At 42.3% G+C, this 16,147-nt stretch overlaps 1 protein-coding gene across 6 annotated transcripts in view; it reads right to left on the bottom strand.

Annotated features, from left to right (window-relative positions):
- The window catches only part of LOC129865871 (ankyrin-2-like), a 322,666-nt gene that overhangs the window by 31,795 nt on the left and 274,724 nt on the right, over nucleotides 1–16,147 (bottom strand). For 4 of the 6 annotated variants that reach the window (XM_055938929.1, XM_055938932.1, XM_055938928.1 and 1 more), the window contains 12 exons: nucleotides 15,069–15,172; nucleotides 14,136–14,171; nucleotides 12,789–13,013; nucleotides 11,955–12,053; nucleotides 11,201–11,355; nucleotides 10,693–10,904; nucleotides 9,654–9,858; nucleotides 6,586–6,911; nucleotides 5,377–5,502; nucleotides 5,126–5,248; nucleotides 1,749–1,781; nucleotides 1,341–1,362 (listed from right to left, as the gene is read on the bottom strand). In XM_055938929.1, the coding sequence (XP_055794904.1) occupies nucleotides 1,341–1,362; nucleotides 1,749–1,781; nucleotides 5,126–5,248; nucleotides 5,377–5,502; nucleotides 6,586–6,911; nucleotides 9,654–9,858; nucleotides 10,693–10,904; nucleotides 11,201–11,355; nucleotides 11,955–12,053; nucleotides 12,789–13,013; nucleotides 14,136–14,171; nucleotides 15,069–15,172 (1,666 nt within the window). The remainder of the gene's footprint in view (nucleotides 1–1,340; nucleotides 1,363–1,748; nucleotides 1,782–5,125; nucleotides 5,249–5,376; nucleotides 5,503–6,585; nucleotides 6,912–9,653; nucleotides 9,859–10,692; nucleotides 10,905–11,200; nucleotides 11,356–11,954; nucleotides 12,054–12,788; nucleotides 13,014–14,135; nucleotides 14,172–15,068; nucleotides 15,173–16,147) is intronic. The other 2 variants (XM_055938930.1, XM_055938931.1) reach the window with 2 other exon arrangements.

The raw sequence follows: 16,147 nt of genomic DNA, 5'->3' as shown, positions 1-16,147 counted from the left end.
AGCAACAGAGGATTAAAACAAATTCAAATAGAGAGTGAAAAGGAATTCAAATATCAATGTTAAAGCAAACCAAATAGTCAATATAACTCTCACACTTGACACAAACCCAGACACAGGAACACACACATACACACTCATGTAAGCCAAGTTATTTCCATGCAAAGCAAAGGGGAAAGTTGACATGCAGCCTCCTGGTGAAAAGTGAGTGGAGCAAATTTAAAGTGATTCATTTAATTCATTAAATAAAACTAGCAAACACTAGCAAATCTACATTTTATATTTATCAAAGAATGGTTAATTTAGGTATTCACATTCAATAGTGTGGTGAGTTATGACTATGACTACAAAAGGTGAAGCTAAAGCATCAATTCCATATTATGTATGACATGTGTATGCAAATTGTCACATGCGTCATGCATACACTGTTCAATGTAATGAAGTTGAATTGAACAAATAACACTGTGTACATTACATTGTCTATCAGTTTATGTAAGACCTGGGTGTGCTGTACATGTATGTTTTGAAGGTAAGTGCACACAGATATATTTTCTATATTATGTATATTGCATAAATATGTATATATCCAGCTATGCTGAGGCACATGACCATGATTAATGATCAATTAGTCAATCAATGAATCAATTAGATGCAAAGGGACAATATGATCCATATTTGGGTAGGGAATGAAGGATGGGATCTGGAGGGCTGTGAAAGCTAGACTACAGTTTGCTTTGCCATTAGGGTACTAGAATTACTATGGGGGTACTATTCTGTTGTCACATAAACATCACCAAGTTATCAATTACAGTTTGTTTGAACTCTCTCTCTCTCCGTGTGTCCCAAATTCAAAATGGCAGAGAGGAGGAAGTCAGCATGAAGACACTGGTGCAGCGATGTGTGACATGAGAAATGGATGTAGTTCATGCCCGATGAAGTTGTTGGCATAACCTTGGCTGAGGTGCGGTGGAGTGAAACTTTGTGTTGTTTTGTTTTTGTGACAAAGACAAAACACGTAGAACTCAAAGGACTTTGAAAAAGTATTGCATGTGCTACAGCTTTGCTAACAAGGGTCATATGAAGCTCAACGTTTATGCATTAGCTCTGGTTACCATTCTGTACTGTTCTCTACAATGGTCAACTAGCATAACATCATTAGCAATGTCTAAATCTATGGCATGGTTATAATGCACTTATCAAAGCAATTTCCTAGTCATAATGTTTGAGTAATGCAGCCACATTATAAGAGTTAAAAGTTAAATGGCATGTCTATAAAAGTTTTAGTATAGCTGAGAAAGAAAATATGTTTTAAAGGTGTTATCAAAAAATGGTACATTACTTACATTTCTCGAGCGTCCTGCTGATCTGTATAGAGGAATACAGAAATTGCACTATGAATATATAATTTAAATCATTGTGTAAGAAAAATCTAGGCAAGATTTTGAACACATTTGCTACACGAAGGAAATAAGTAGTATAATTGGACATAGAACTGTTACTAATATCTAAAGATGGATACTCTAGTACAAGTGACAAGCACAAGAATTGATCAGTAATAACATGGAACACGGAGAGCCATTTACTAAATATATAAATACATGGCCCATTCTAATACCTAATATAATAGCTAAATGGCAAACAAAGAAGTGGACGTCTAGTGACAAGCTTCTAGCCTGAAAAGAGCATGTAAAGATCATTAAAAATGAACACTAGTTAGCGGGGGAGAAATGGGGAGAGAGGCACAATGTTACCTCTTCCTCAGCCTCTTGGTCGGAATCAGATTCCTTTTGGGGTGCAAGAAGCAGAAAGAAAGAAAGATAGATAGATAGATAGATAGATAGTTAGATAGTTAGATAGTTAGACAGATAGAGGAGGGGGAGAGAAAAGAGAGTGGGCAAAGCAAAGTTACCATAGTGACAGCTTTGAAGGTAGGTGGCCAATCAATGTTGTTATTTTGGCAGGGTGGTTCAGAGTAAACATCAAACATCATTATTAAAGGAGAAGGGATTCATGCTACACTATAGGACAGCTACCAGTACTTACATATAGTACTGCTGGTTGCTTGTAGTTAGTTCATAAATCACAGTTAACACTAAAACTGCTGAAGCAGTCATTTTTGACTGCTCATGCTCCCCTCCGCCCTTGACTTTCCTAAATAAGTCTATATAACACACTGTCGTTGTTAGAATCTTAATATCACAAACAAAACTGGAGTTAGAACCAATTTTAGGAGGGCATGTCATCAAATGGAATGGTTTCCCCCCCTTATTCATACAGTTGAAAGTGCAGTGTCCAGCTGATAATCCCCCCGACAATTGCCTCAAAGCTGGCTGGTTAGCTAACATTACGTGACGTGTGTACAACACCCGTTGAATATGACCTGTGTCAGTAAACGTCTGCAAAAAAAGCATAATGAAATTGCTGCCAGCAGGGCTGGTTAGGCTTTTTTCATGTTATCCAGAGGTAAACAAGTCATTGGCCAGAGCGTCAAGTGTGCACCAACGAAACGAGATGGGTGGGGCTATAACTTAAGAGGGTGGGGACGATGCTGAATGGGTGTAGACAAAGAAGAGCTCTTCACTAGATACCAAAACATTCAAAGGCCATTTTCTCAAAAGTGAGTTTACAAGTTGATCAACTTTCAAAGCAGAAGTACTTTCCCATTGTTCCTCAAATGCAGTGTATGATATACCATTTTGTAGCTCTGAGTCTCTACTTTTATCCAATTTAAAAAACACAACTTCAAATTGTGTTACAAAAACACAACTTCAAATTGTGTTACATAAGACCGAATCCAGGTGGTGAGTCACATTTATCCATTCTAATTATAGGTCTAAAATGGTATGTACCTTATATCAGTTCACCAAATCAAAACAGTCTTATCAGTCTACTCTGACCTACTTGGAGTAGCCTGCACAGTGAGAGCGTGCGTAATTGTACATGCTGAACGGCTTTCAATCTCTTGGAAAATATCCACATGAGGCAGCAGGCACGAGTGTCTGAGAATGTCTTGATGAGGCTTGTGGAACATTATGTTAGCAAAGGGAGCAATGTCACCATGGACAATTTATTCACTTCACTTCACTTGTCATTGGCGAACAAGTTACTTGCAAAGAAAACCAGTCTGGCCGGCACCATGAACAAAGTGAGTCCGGAGCCCCGTCCCTTTGCACAAAATAAGGCACCTGCACAGCAGTTGTATTCCACAAAGGTGCAGAGGAATGACAAAACAACAGCACTGTCACGACTTCCGCCGAAATCGGCTCCTCTCCTTGTTCGGGCGACGTTCGGCGGTCGACATCAGCGGCTTTCTAGCCATCGCCGCTCCCTTTTTCATGTATCCATTTGTTTTGTCTTGTTCCCTGCACACCTGGTTTTCATTCTCCAATCAATCTACATGTATTTATTCCTCTGTTCCCCATCATGTCTTTGTGTAAGATTGTTTGTGGTACGTGTTTGTTGTTGACGCGCCAGACTGGTTTGTTTTTTTCCGTGGTATTTCACGAAGATGTTTATTGTTAAACATAATTCTTGTGACTGTTTTGCGCGTTTTGCCTCAATAAAGTGTGCGCCTGTTCACAAATCTCTGCTCTCCTGCACCTGACTTCGCTACCAGTACCAGAAATCGAACTGTTAGGACAAGGGATAACAGCTAAATGAAATCCAATTGATGCCATTGTGTGAAGATGCACACAATCAGAAGCTGACAATGATAGACTATTTTTGACTGCTGTCATATCGACATACAGTATATTCATTATAATGCTATTATTGCTTTTGTGCCGAGTTCCAATGTTTATCAAGGCTACTTGGCTCTTATAATGATGTTTAGGCTACTGAAGTTTTCATCATTTGACCGTGCTTCTTGGTGGTTGGGGTATTTTAGTTTAGTTTGTCGGTATAAAAATAAGATGGTACCATGTTGCAAGGCATATGCTTTCTGTTTCATAGTTGTAACAAAGGCACCCCATGAATAAAATGGGACACTAACATTTTTGTGTTTTGTGTTTTTACATACAGAAACAGAAACTAATGACAATGAAATTTGTGTTATTTAAAATAAAATACAAGTCGTATTCTAATGTTAACCAAGGCCTTTATAAAAACAACCAAATTATTATTTTTGCTATAGGTATATATGAAATATATGAATTAGACTGTTAGAATGTTAGCTTGAAGGGGGTCCCTCCAGGCCCAGCGGTACTAGTGTTAAAAGGTGTAGTAATGATTTTAATCATACAGACAGACAAAATAACAGATTTGGTCACAGGTTATGACCCCAATATAACACCAATTTAAAGGAAGATAACATGCTATGAGAACTGTCATTGCATGTCACGTATGCAAACAACACACGTGTAGCATGTACCTGTGGGAGATGCTAGTTAGGTATTGGAATACTCAGTAATTCTTGAAGTCAATCAATCTTTTTAACTTAAAGGAAAAACCTAACCAAAACCACTAATTCCTATAATTTACATTGTTAAATAACATTAATATGTGGGAACAATACTTTTTGAGAGCAAATGTTTCATTTTGTCGTTATAATAATGTTGGTAGCGGCAAAATGGAATGCACCCTGGACTGAAGAGGCAGACAAACAGGAGAGATGTGGTGGACCGGGACTCTGTTAAATTACACATTTCTCGAGGCAGAAATATCACAAAAAAATGATCAATGGCTCATTCGAGAGAAGATATGACATAGGCCAGTAGTGAAATCTGACATGTTTGATAGAAGTTTTCACGATCTAAAAGTCGTAATCCTTTTAACTTTTAGTGTAGTGAGAGCGACTTTATCGCAATGCTACGTTATACTGGTCGAAATTCTGCCTGCTTGAACGGCAATAGCTACAGATACACATGAAAACATGAAATGACCCCGAGAATCGATAGAACATCGCTCAAAGATAGATGCACAAAAACATTATAACATTCAAAATGGGTGAATCTTTCCTTTAACATTGAGTAAGGAATTCTGAACACTCAGGCATGTAATGGTAACTGTCGGGGTGCTATACAGCACTCAGAGTTGTTCCTGTACAGGTCACATGGTCAGGAACAACTCCAGGTCCTAGGTGTATCCCACGCTGTGTGTTCAGGTGGAGGTAGTGTTAAGGTGTTCTCACCTTTGAGTAGTATGGTAGTGTGATGTTCAGGTTGCATATAGCGTTGTGGGCCAGACTTCTATAAGACCTGGGCTCTTTCATAAAGGACAGACGGCCACACGGATCCTGAGTGTTGTCTCGGATCTGTGGAATCATCGACATCATTATCGTCAGTCAGTCAACCAATCAACATACAGTATAAGATATATTCCTAGTTTGTAATGAAGTAAATTATATGGCTGAGTGTTGAAAGATGGTAAAGTAACGTTAACCTTGATAAAGAGTGCCAGCCTGTTCTCTTTGAAAGCAAAGAAGCTGAAGAGGTGGTGCTGGCCACTCTTGGTGAGAGGGACCAGGTTGCCGAAGCAGTCTGCATAAATGGGTTTACCCTCTAGGACCTGAGGAAAGGAATCATCCGACATTAATTCTAGCTGAACATAGAAAATACCAAATCATTGCCTGTTAGTCATCAACAGCAAGACTTTCGAAGAGTTCACACTTTACTGATAGTTCACTACTAAAAAAAACCCTCTATTATAACACACCTCTATTGTAACACACCTCTATTGTAACACACCTCTATTGTAACACACCTCTATTGTAACACACCTCTATTGTAACACACCTCTATTGTAACACACCTCTATTGTAACACACCTCTATTGTAACACACCTCTATTGTAACACCTCTATTGTAACACACCTCTATTGTAACACACCTCTATTGTAACACACCTCTATTGTAACACACCTCTATTGTAACACACCTCTATTGTAACACCTCTATTGTAACACCTCTATTGTAACACCTCTATTATAACACCTCTATTGTAACACCTCTATTGTAACACCTCTATTATAACACCTCTACTGTAACACCTCTACTATAACACCTCTATTATAACACCTCTATTGTAACACCTCTACTGTAACACCTCTACTGTAACACCTCTACTGTAACACCTCTATTGTAACACCTCTACTGTAACACCTCTACTGTAACAGCTCTATTGTAACACCTCTACTGTAACACCTCTACTGTAACAGCTCTACTGTAACACCTCTACTGTAACAGCTCTACTGTAACAGCTCTATTGTAACACCTCTATTGTAACACCTCTATTGTAACACCTCTATTGTAACACCTCTATTGTAACACCTCTATTGTAACACCTCTATTGTAACACCTCTATTATAACACCTATATTATAACACCTCTATTGTAACACCTCTACTATAACACCTCTATTGTAACACCTCTATTGTAACACCTCTATTGTAACACCTCTACTGTAACACACCTCTATTGTAACACACCTCTATTGTAACACCTCTATTGTAACACCTCTATTATAACACCTCTATTATAACACCTCCCTCTACTATAACACCTCTATTATAACACCTCTATTATAACACCTCTATTGTAACACCTCTATTATAACACACCTCTACTGTAACACCTCTATTATAACACCTACCTCTACGTCTCTGCTTCTGGCCACCTCAGTGAAGTTCTCCTGCTGTTCCAAGGTTTTGTCCATCTTGTCGTCCGTCATGCAGAAGCAGCGGAGCCGCGCCTCTATGGGGTCGTGGGTCTTTGCGAAGATAACGAACTTGGCCATGTAGGGAACGCAGATGGTCTCCCTGTAGACTGAAGTGGAGAAACTGACCGACTCCTGCACCTGCCGACAGTCTATCAGCCAGAACCTGGCCGACACGTTGGTCGTGAAGGAGACACAGTCATTGATGAACGTTAGGGGCGTGGTTCCTGTAATGTCCTCCCATTGGGCTGGTGTCGTTCCACCTTTGAAGAAGAATACAATTGAGGAATGTTAAAAGGTTAGTTACAGACATTATAGTTTGTGTTTGCCAACAGTCTGTGCGTGTTTGTGTGTGTGTGTGTGTGAGTGTACATTGTAGAATAGTAGTGAAGACATCAAAACTATGAAATAACACATATGGAATCATGTAGTAACCAAAGAAATGTAAACAAATCAAAATATATTTTGTATTTGAAGATTCTTCAAAGTAGCCACCCTTTGCCTTGATGACAGCTTTGCACACTTCGCATTCTATCAACCAGCTTCATGAGGTAGTAACCTGGAATGCGTTTCAATTAACAGGTGTGCCTTGTTAAAAAGTTAATTTGTGGAATTTCTTTCCTTCTTAATGCATTTCAGACAATCAGTTGTGTTGTGACACGGTAGGGGTGGTATTCAGAAGATAGCTCTATTTGGTAAAAGACCAAGTCCATATTATGGCATGAATGCCTCAAATAAGCAAAGAGAAACAACAGTCCATCATTACTTTAATACATAAAGGTTATGATTATCAAGGTTATCAAGCGTTATGTTGAAACTGTCTCTCATGAGGACCGCCACAGGAAAGGAAGACCCAGAGTTACCTCTGCTGTAGAGGATAAGATCATTAGAGTTAACTGCACCTCAGATTGCAGCACAAATAAATGCTTCACAGAGTTCAAGTAACAGACACATCTCAGCATAAACTGTTCAGAGGACACTGCGTCAAATTGCTGCAAAGAAACCACTACTAAAGGACATCAATAATAAGAAAAGACTTGCTTGGACCAAAAAACACGAGCAATGGACATTAGACCGGTGGAAATCTGTCCTTTGGTCTGATGTGTCCAAATTTTAGATTTTTGGTTCCAACCACCGTGTCAAGAGGTGAACGGATGATCTCCACATATGTGGTTCCCACCGTGAATCATGCAGGAGGAGGTGTGATGGTGTGGGGATGCTTTGCTTGTGACACTGTCTGTGATTTATTTAGAATTCAAGGCACACTTAACCAGCATGGCTACCACAGCATTCTGCAACAAAAAGCAATCCCATGTGGTTTGCTCTTAGTGGGACTATCATTTGTTTTTCAACAGGACAATTTTATTTTTTATTTTATTTTACCTTTATTTAACAAGGCAAGTCAGTTAAGAACAAATTCTTATTTTCAATGACGGCCTAGGAACAATGCTGTGTAAGGGGGTATTTGACCAAGAAGGAGAGTGATGGAGTGCAGCATCAGATGACCTGGCCTTCATAATCACCCGACTTCAACCCAATTGAGATGGTTTGGGATGAGTTGGACCGCAGACCGAAATAAAAACCGCCAACAAGTGCTCAGAATGTGTGGGAACTCCTTCAAGACTGTTGGAAAAGCATTCCAAGTGAAGCTGGTTGAGAGAATGCCAAGCGTGTGCAAAGCTGTGATCAAGACAAAGGGTGGATACTTTGAAGAGTCTCACATATAAAATATAATTTTAATTTGTTTAACACTTTTTTGAGGTTACAGTTGAATATATACAGTTGAAGTCGGAAGTTTACATACACTTAGGTTGGAGTCATTAAAACTCATTTTTCAACCAGCCACAAATTTCTTGTTATCAAACTATAGTTTTGGCAAGTCGGTTAGGACAGCTACTTTGTGCATGACACAAGTAATTTTTCCAACAGTTGTTCACAGACAGATAATTTCACTTATAATTCACAGTATCACAATTCCAGTGGGTCAGAAGTTTACATACACTAAGTTGACTGTGCCTTTAAACAGCTTGGAAAATTCCAGAAAATTATGTCATGGCTTTAGAAGCTTCTGATAGGCTAATTGACATCATTTGAGTCAATTGGAGGTGTACCTGTGGATGTATTTCAAGGCCTACATTCAAACTCAGTGCCTCTTTGCTTGACATCATGGGAAAATCAAAAGAAATCAGCCAAAAAAACTGTAGACCTCCACAAGTCTGGTTCATCCTTGGGAGCAATTTCCAAATGCCTGAAGGTACCACGTTCATCTGTACAAACAATAGTACGTACGTATGAACAACATGGGACCACGCAGCCGTCATACCGCTCAGGATGGAGACACGTTCTGTCTCCTAGAGATTAACGTACTTTGGTGCGAAAAGTGCAAATCAATCCCAGAAAAACAGCAAAGGACCTTATGAAGATGCTGGAGGAAACGGGTACAAAATATCTATATCCACAGTAAAATGAGTCCTATATCGACATAACCTGAAAGGCCGCTCAGCAAGGAAGAAGCCACTGCTCCAAAACCGCCATAAAAAAGCCAGACTATGGTTTGCAACTGCACATGGGGACAAAGATCGTATTTTTTTTAATACAATTTAAAGGCAATGCTACCAAATACTAATTTAGTGTATGTAAACTTCGGACCCTCTGGCAATGTGATGAAAGAAATAAAAGCTGAAAGAAATAATTCTCTACTATTATTCTGACATTTTACATTCTTACAATAAAGTGGTGATCCTAACTGACCTAAAACAGGGAATTTTTACTAGGATTAAATGTCAGGAATTGTGAAAAACTGAATTCAAATGTATTTGGCTAAGGTGTATGTAAACTTCTGACTTCAACTGTATGTTATTTCATAGTTTTGATGTCTTCACTATTATTCTACAATGTTGAAAATATGAAAAAAAGTAAGAAAAACCCTTGAATGAGTAGGTGTGTCCAAACTTTTGACTGGTACTGTATATGCATGTGTGCAGTTAATCTGCCCTCTCGCTAACCTGTGATACTACAAAGCAGGCGCAGGGTGGGCTGGTCCCCGCCGAAGCCATTGACCACAGGGTCAGTGTTACTCTTGGGGATAGGGATGGTCATGGTTATGGGTTTATGGAATTTCCTTCTCCGGGGCTCCAGGGTCACAATGGGGCTGAACGTCGCCTTGTTTCCCAGGAGCTTCCTCACCATGTCCACATTCATTGGCTGAGCCTGGTGGTGACAGATTACCGTGTTAGTAGTAGTTTAACATGAGTGGAACCAACAGTAGGATCTTCTTTGGGGCTAAAACAACGAAGTACTTGACTGAGCTTGTCTGGTGCAACCAATGAAATAGTCCCAAAACTGCATACTCCACCCTTCTGGCAATCCAAGCAGGCTCAATCAAATGTTTGAAGTAATACAAATATAAATCATATTTGGACCCAGTTCTTGTAACCAAACCAGTCAGAAGTAAGTCAGGTTGTGTGTTACAGTGGTGTGAAGTACTTAAGTAAAAATACTTTAAAGTACTACTATAGTAGTTTTTGGGGGTATCTGTACTTTACTATTTATATTTTTGACAACTTTTACTTTTACTCCACTATATTCCTGAAGAAAAGAATGTACGTTTTACTCCATACATTTTCCCTGACACCTAAAAGTACCTACAGTATCAATATAACACTTTGTCACCCCTACTGCCTCTGATCTGGCGGACTCACGAAACACAAATACTGTGTTTGTAAATGATGTCTGAGTATTGGAGTGTGCCCCTGTCTATCCATAATTAAAAATAATAAGAAAATTGTGCCGTTTGCTTAATATAAGGAATTTGATGTATAACATTTACTTTAACTTTGTACTTTTACTCAAGTATGCCGATTTAGCAAATTTTCTACCACTGTACTTAAGTACCTTTAAAACCAGATACTTTTAGAGTTTTACTCAAGTAGTATTTTACTGGGTAACTTTCACTTTTACTTGAGTCATTTTATGTTAAGATCTATTTACTTTTACTCTAGTATGACATTTGAGTACTTTTTTCCACCACGGGTTTGTTATTACCTGCAGTCCCACTCTGATCCTCTTGGTGAGGGCTCCCTCTGGGAAGACAGCTTGGACCTGAGGCATCACCGTGCTGCTCAGGATGCCCCCCTCTGGACCGATCAGGCTACTGTCCTGCTTGACCCGGGACACCACAGCAAAGTACTGGGGGAAGTCCCTGGTGATGATGCGGCAGATACGCTTCTTCTCCAGCTCTTCTGGAGGGTCCAGTTCTGGAGAGGAGGACAGAAGGGATGGTGGTTAATAGTACATTGATACAGATTATGGCCCTGTTGAAATACTTTAACAATACAATGCACTCCCTCCTTGGAGTAATCACTGCTTAAAATACTGGGTTGGTGTAAGCTATATATTAAAATATTCACTCTCACAAATGGAGACATTTTAGATTAGTGAATACTCCAAGAAAGGTAGGTAGGATGGATTGTGTTTCCAATGTCTTTGAGCCAATGGCCTTTAATTATGATGATCACTAAGTGTTGTCTCACGCTGATAACATCACACTCACCCTCGTCCATGCCGTTGAGGATCTGGTTAAGTTCCTCCCCGGTGTGTTCACAGTGGTGCTCCTTCCAGCTCTCTCCTGTCTCACTGCGTAAGATCACCAGCTCCCTCTCCTTCCCCCTCAGGGCAGCGAAGTGAGGGATCTCCACCAGCACAGGCCTGCGACCAGGGATTGAAGCATGGTGAGTGTAGGAGCGGGGGGTTATGTGTGGGAGTGGGGGGTTATGTGTGTGGGGGAGGCGGGAGCACGATGTATGTGTGTGTGTGTGTGTGTGTGTGTGTGTGTGTGTGTGTGTGTGTGTGTGTCTGTGTGTGTGTGTGTGTGTGTGTGTGTGTGTGTGTGTTCGGGCAATCACTTATCTAACAACCCACCAGATGAGCACAGTACAGTGTGTCAACTACAATACCTATGGGACAGTCATGCTAAACGGAGGGACATCCACCATGTACCAAATTAACCAATAAAACCATGAGGTTGAACAGACAGACAGACGGCACTAAACATAGAAGGCCAACCACAAGTTAAGGAGACAAAAGGTAAGTGGGTAGTGTCTGAGATGTTACGACAGAGAGCACAAGTGGATCACGCCACTAGCACGCCACTAGCACACATATCATCCAGGTGAGGTCACAGACACGGACACAAACACAGCACATCACAGAGGTGGGTCGTAATATAAAAGGAGGGTGATATCAAATGGAATCAGTAGCAGTAGCATCCGTGGATTGTTTCATATGCAGGTTTTTTTCTCCCCTACCCGAGGAATTTTGTCCCGGGTGGCCCGAGCTGCAGGATGCGGCTAACGAGGCTTTCGCCCTCGTTAAGAGGGGGCGGGGCAGTGGGAAGGTGTAGTTTACTGTGAGACCAACCGTCCGTTAGCAGCAGTAGGGGAAAGAGAGCGGGAGTAGTCAGAATAACGGGTGACTAGTGTATACTGTTGGGTTTTGGCTGAGTGGAGTGGAGGCCATCAGTAGGATGTAACGCTATAAAACATTGGGCTTTAAATATACAGGGACTTTCAAAGTGGAAGTTATTATATTATTGGTAGACAGCCTCTCCTAGTGGTTTACCAATCTACATATCAAATCAATCATGGAGCAATGCTTATTTTTTGCAGTTTTTTCTTTCCATGTGGAATTTTTTGTTTCCACGTGTCTTATAGAAACAGTTTGCTTTCACATGAAGAGTTGATTTAGAGTTAGAATGTGGCCCGGCTGTTAAAAAGGAAACAAGCAAGGCCCCTGGCGCTGGGAGGAAGCAAAGAGCAGAGATAGCTTTATTAAGGCATAGACAGGGTGAAATGAATCTGAGAAAAGGAAGAGGGGCCGCAAAATTCTCCGGTTTTCATTCATACAGTGAGCTTACAGCGTCCTTTGACGAACACACTCTCTCTTCTGTTTCTATCCTAGCACCCACTCTGCTCTGTCACAACATAGATCTCTGACATCACTTCTCTTTATTTCATTCTCCCTCGCTCTGTTTCTCTCTCTCACTCTCTCACTCTTTCTTCCTCTTTCTCCCAGGATTCTGTATACTCCTACCTCTCTCACACTAGCCCTCTCCCTCAATCTCTCCATCTCCGGTATCTTACCCGAGGAACTGGGCTCCGACAGGCCCCACCTCGATCAGCCTGCTGGCCAGGCCCTCTCCCTCCACCATGGGAGGCATGGTGGCCAGGCGGTGCCTCTTTACCAGCCGGCAGGTCACCCGCGTGGGAGCGCTGCACTTCCGCGGTGGGATGATGATGCGCAGGCCGTTGTGGCGGCAACCCCGCATGGCTCCGCCCCTGGCGTCAACCATGAAGCTAACCAGGAAGCTGTGAAGGGAATGGGCGGGGACAGATATTATGTTTACAAAACAAAAATATAATGTTTTATATTTAGGCATTGTCTCTTTGTACCAGATGAGGCTGGTGGGAGGCGCAATAGGAGGACAGGCTCATTGTAATGGCTGGAATGGAATTAATGGAACGGAGTCAAACGTGGTCTCCATGTGTTTGATACCATTCCATTTATTCCATTCCAGCCATTACAATGAGTCCCTCCTCCTATAGCGCATCCCACCAGCCTCCGCTGCTTTGTACATTACCCTTTACACAGATAACGTACATTACATTATGTACATTACAGAAAAAAGAAGGATTTTTGACTTGATAACTCCGGTCAAATATGAATCCATGTTAAAACAGACATAAGAATTACAGTTTCACTGCATGCCCACACCCACATGCAAACACACAAGACACAAGTGATAGGGGAATGGGTGTGATGATAACACTACATACTGTAGTACAGTTAATGTAATAGCGCTGCTACTAACGCACTTCACCTGTGACACCATTATGTTATGTAAAGCAAATAAACCATATTAAAATGACACTCCAACACGTAGACAATACGGCACAACGTCAAACATGGAGATCAAACACACAAACACAAGACTTTGCAGCTGTGAATTGACCCAACACAGAGAAACAACAAACAAAATGGCCACCATGAGTCGGCAGGATTCAACCAAGATGGACACAATGGCTGACCAATAATGATGAGGAAATGTGTGTGACTTTTGATGCAGCACTAGGTGCAAAAGATGTCTTCCATCTGACAAAAGTGGACTATGTCCATTATAAGGCCTGTGTAAAAATGAATGGCAAAGTGATCGAAAGCTAAAACGGGGGAATAGGTGAACATGGGCAACATCTGTTAGTAGTGTTGCTGCACTCGCATTCAGGCATTTTTGACACACACACACACACACACACACACACACACACACACACACACACACACACACACACACACACACACACACACACACACACACACACACACACACACACACACACACACACACACACATCTCCCCGGAAGGAGAGCACACTGTGAAAGGAGGAGGAAGAGGAGGATGAAGAGGAAGAAACCAAGGTGCAGTAGATCACCTGCTGTCGCCATGATCATGGCACGGAGAGGAACGTCTGAAAACAGAACAGAGACCCGATAAGACAGAAGGAGAGAGAGAGAGAGAGAGAGAGCAAGAAAGACAGACAGCGAGAGGTAGATAGATAGATAGATAGATAGATAGATAGATAGATAGATAGATAGATAGATAAGTGTTATATAAGTGTTTGTCATATTGCTTGTCCTAGACCAGTACTTAGAGACATACTCAGTGGCCCAACATTAGTGATTCAGGATTTCTGTCATTATAACTAAGAGAGATTATCTTTCCTTATTGTTACCAATTAGTGTGGCAGAGAGAGCAGAGAGAGCTAGCCTGAGGACAACAGGATATCTTCATATCACAATGCTTTACACTAATAGGTCTATAATAAGCCCTAACATCGTTCATTACTGCTCTTCATAGTGTTATCACTCAAAGCCGCTTAACAGATGAGGTTTAGAGTAGGATTACAAAAGGTTGTAAATCTTTTCTCAAAACTCTCCAAAAATCAACAGCATCTCGACTTGAGGTACCTGGACCACCACTGCTCTAGTGCTGCTTGAGGTACCTGGACCCACCACTGCTCTAGTGCTGCTTGAGGTACCTGGACCCACCACTGCTCTAGTGCTGCTTGAGGTACCTGGACCACCACTGCTCTAGTGCTGCTTGAGGTACCTGGACCCACCACTGCTCTAGTGCTGCTTGAGGTACCTGGACCACCACTGCTCTAGTGCTGCTTGAGGTACCTAGACCCACCACTGCTCTAGTGCTGGTTGAGGGGCTGAGCACATTGGGCTGAAAGGAGACCAGTACTCATGATGGGTTAGATCAGATAACTGTTGCACCTTTTGCACCAAAATAAGGTTTTTGACTATTTTGATAGTCCAAACCGAACGCTTCTGTGTGCCTGCTGTGTCCCCGCGGTACCTACCCAGAGTGGATGGGGCTGGAAGACAGTGCCACATTGTCCAGGTTTTCTGTGCCCCAGCTCAGACGGTACGAGTCCTTCTCATTTTCCCTGGCAAGAGACGACACCTGGCACGCAACAAAGACACGCTTGTTAGGGACTGACCTACCACTGCCAACCATCATTTGAACACAGAATGCATTGCAGTTTTAGTTCAGACACTGCAGCGTTAGGGCAGACACTGCCGCGTTAGGGCAGACACTGCCGCGTTAGGGCAGACACTGCAGCGTTAGGGCAGACACTGCCGCGTTAGGGCAGACACTGCCGCGTTAGGGCAGACACTGCCGCGTTAGGGCAGACACTGCCGCGTTAGGGCAGACACTGCCGCGTTAGGGCAGACACTGCCGCGTTAGGTCAGACACTGCAGCGTTAGGGCAGACACTGCCGCGTTAGGGCAGACACTGCCGCGTTAGGGCAGACACTGCCGCGTTAGGGCAGACACTGCCGCGTTAGGTCAGACACTGCAGCGTTAGGTCAGACACTGCAGCGTTAGGGCAGACACTGCAGGGTTAGGTCAGACACTGCAGCGTTAGGTCAGACACTGCAGCGTTAGGTCAGACACTGCAGCGTTAGGTCAGACACTGCAGCGTTAGGTCAGACACTGCAGCGTTAGGTCAGACACTGCAGCGTTAGGTCAGACACTGCAGCGTTAGGTCAGACACTGCAGCGTTAGGTCAGACACTGCAGCGTTAGGTCAGACACTGCAGCGTTAGGTCAGACACTGCAGCGTTAGGTCAGACACTGCAGCGTTAGGTCAGACACTGCAGCGTTAGGTCAGACACTGCAGCGTTAGGTCAGACACTGCAGGGTTAGGGCAGACACTGCAGCGTTAGGTCAGACACTGCAGCGTTAGGTCAGACACTGCAGCGTTAGGGCAGACACTGCAGCGTTAGGGCAGACACTGCAGCGTTAGGGCAGACACTGCAGCGTTAGGGCAGACACTGCAGCGTTAGGTCAGACACTGCAGCGTTAGGTCAGACACTGCAGCGTTAGGTCAGACACTGCAGCGTTAGGTCAGACACTGCAGCGTTGGGTCAGACACT

Source organism: Salvelinus fontinalis, chromosome 11, assembly GCF_029448725.1.
Source record: "Salvelinus fontinalis isolate EN_2023a chromosome 11, ASM2944872v1, whole genome shotgun sequence".
NCBI classification, from domain to species: Eukaryota; Metazoa; Chordata; class Actinopteri; order Salmoniformes; family Salmonidae; genus Salvelinus; species Salvelinus fontinalis.
The sequence above is the reverse complement of the archived record's forward strand: the minus strand, read 5'-3'. Positions and strand labels throughout refer to the sequence as shown.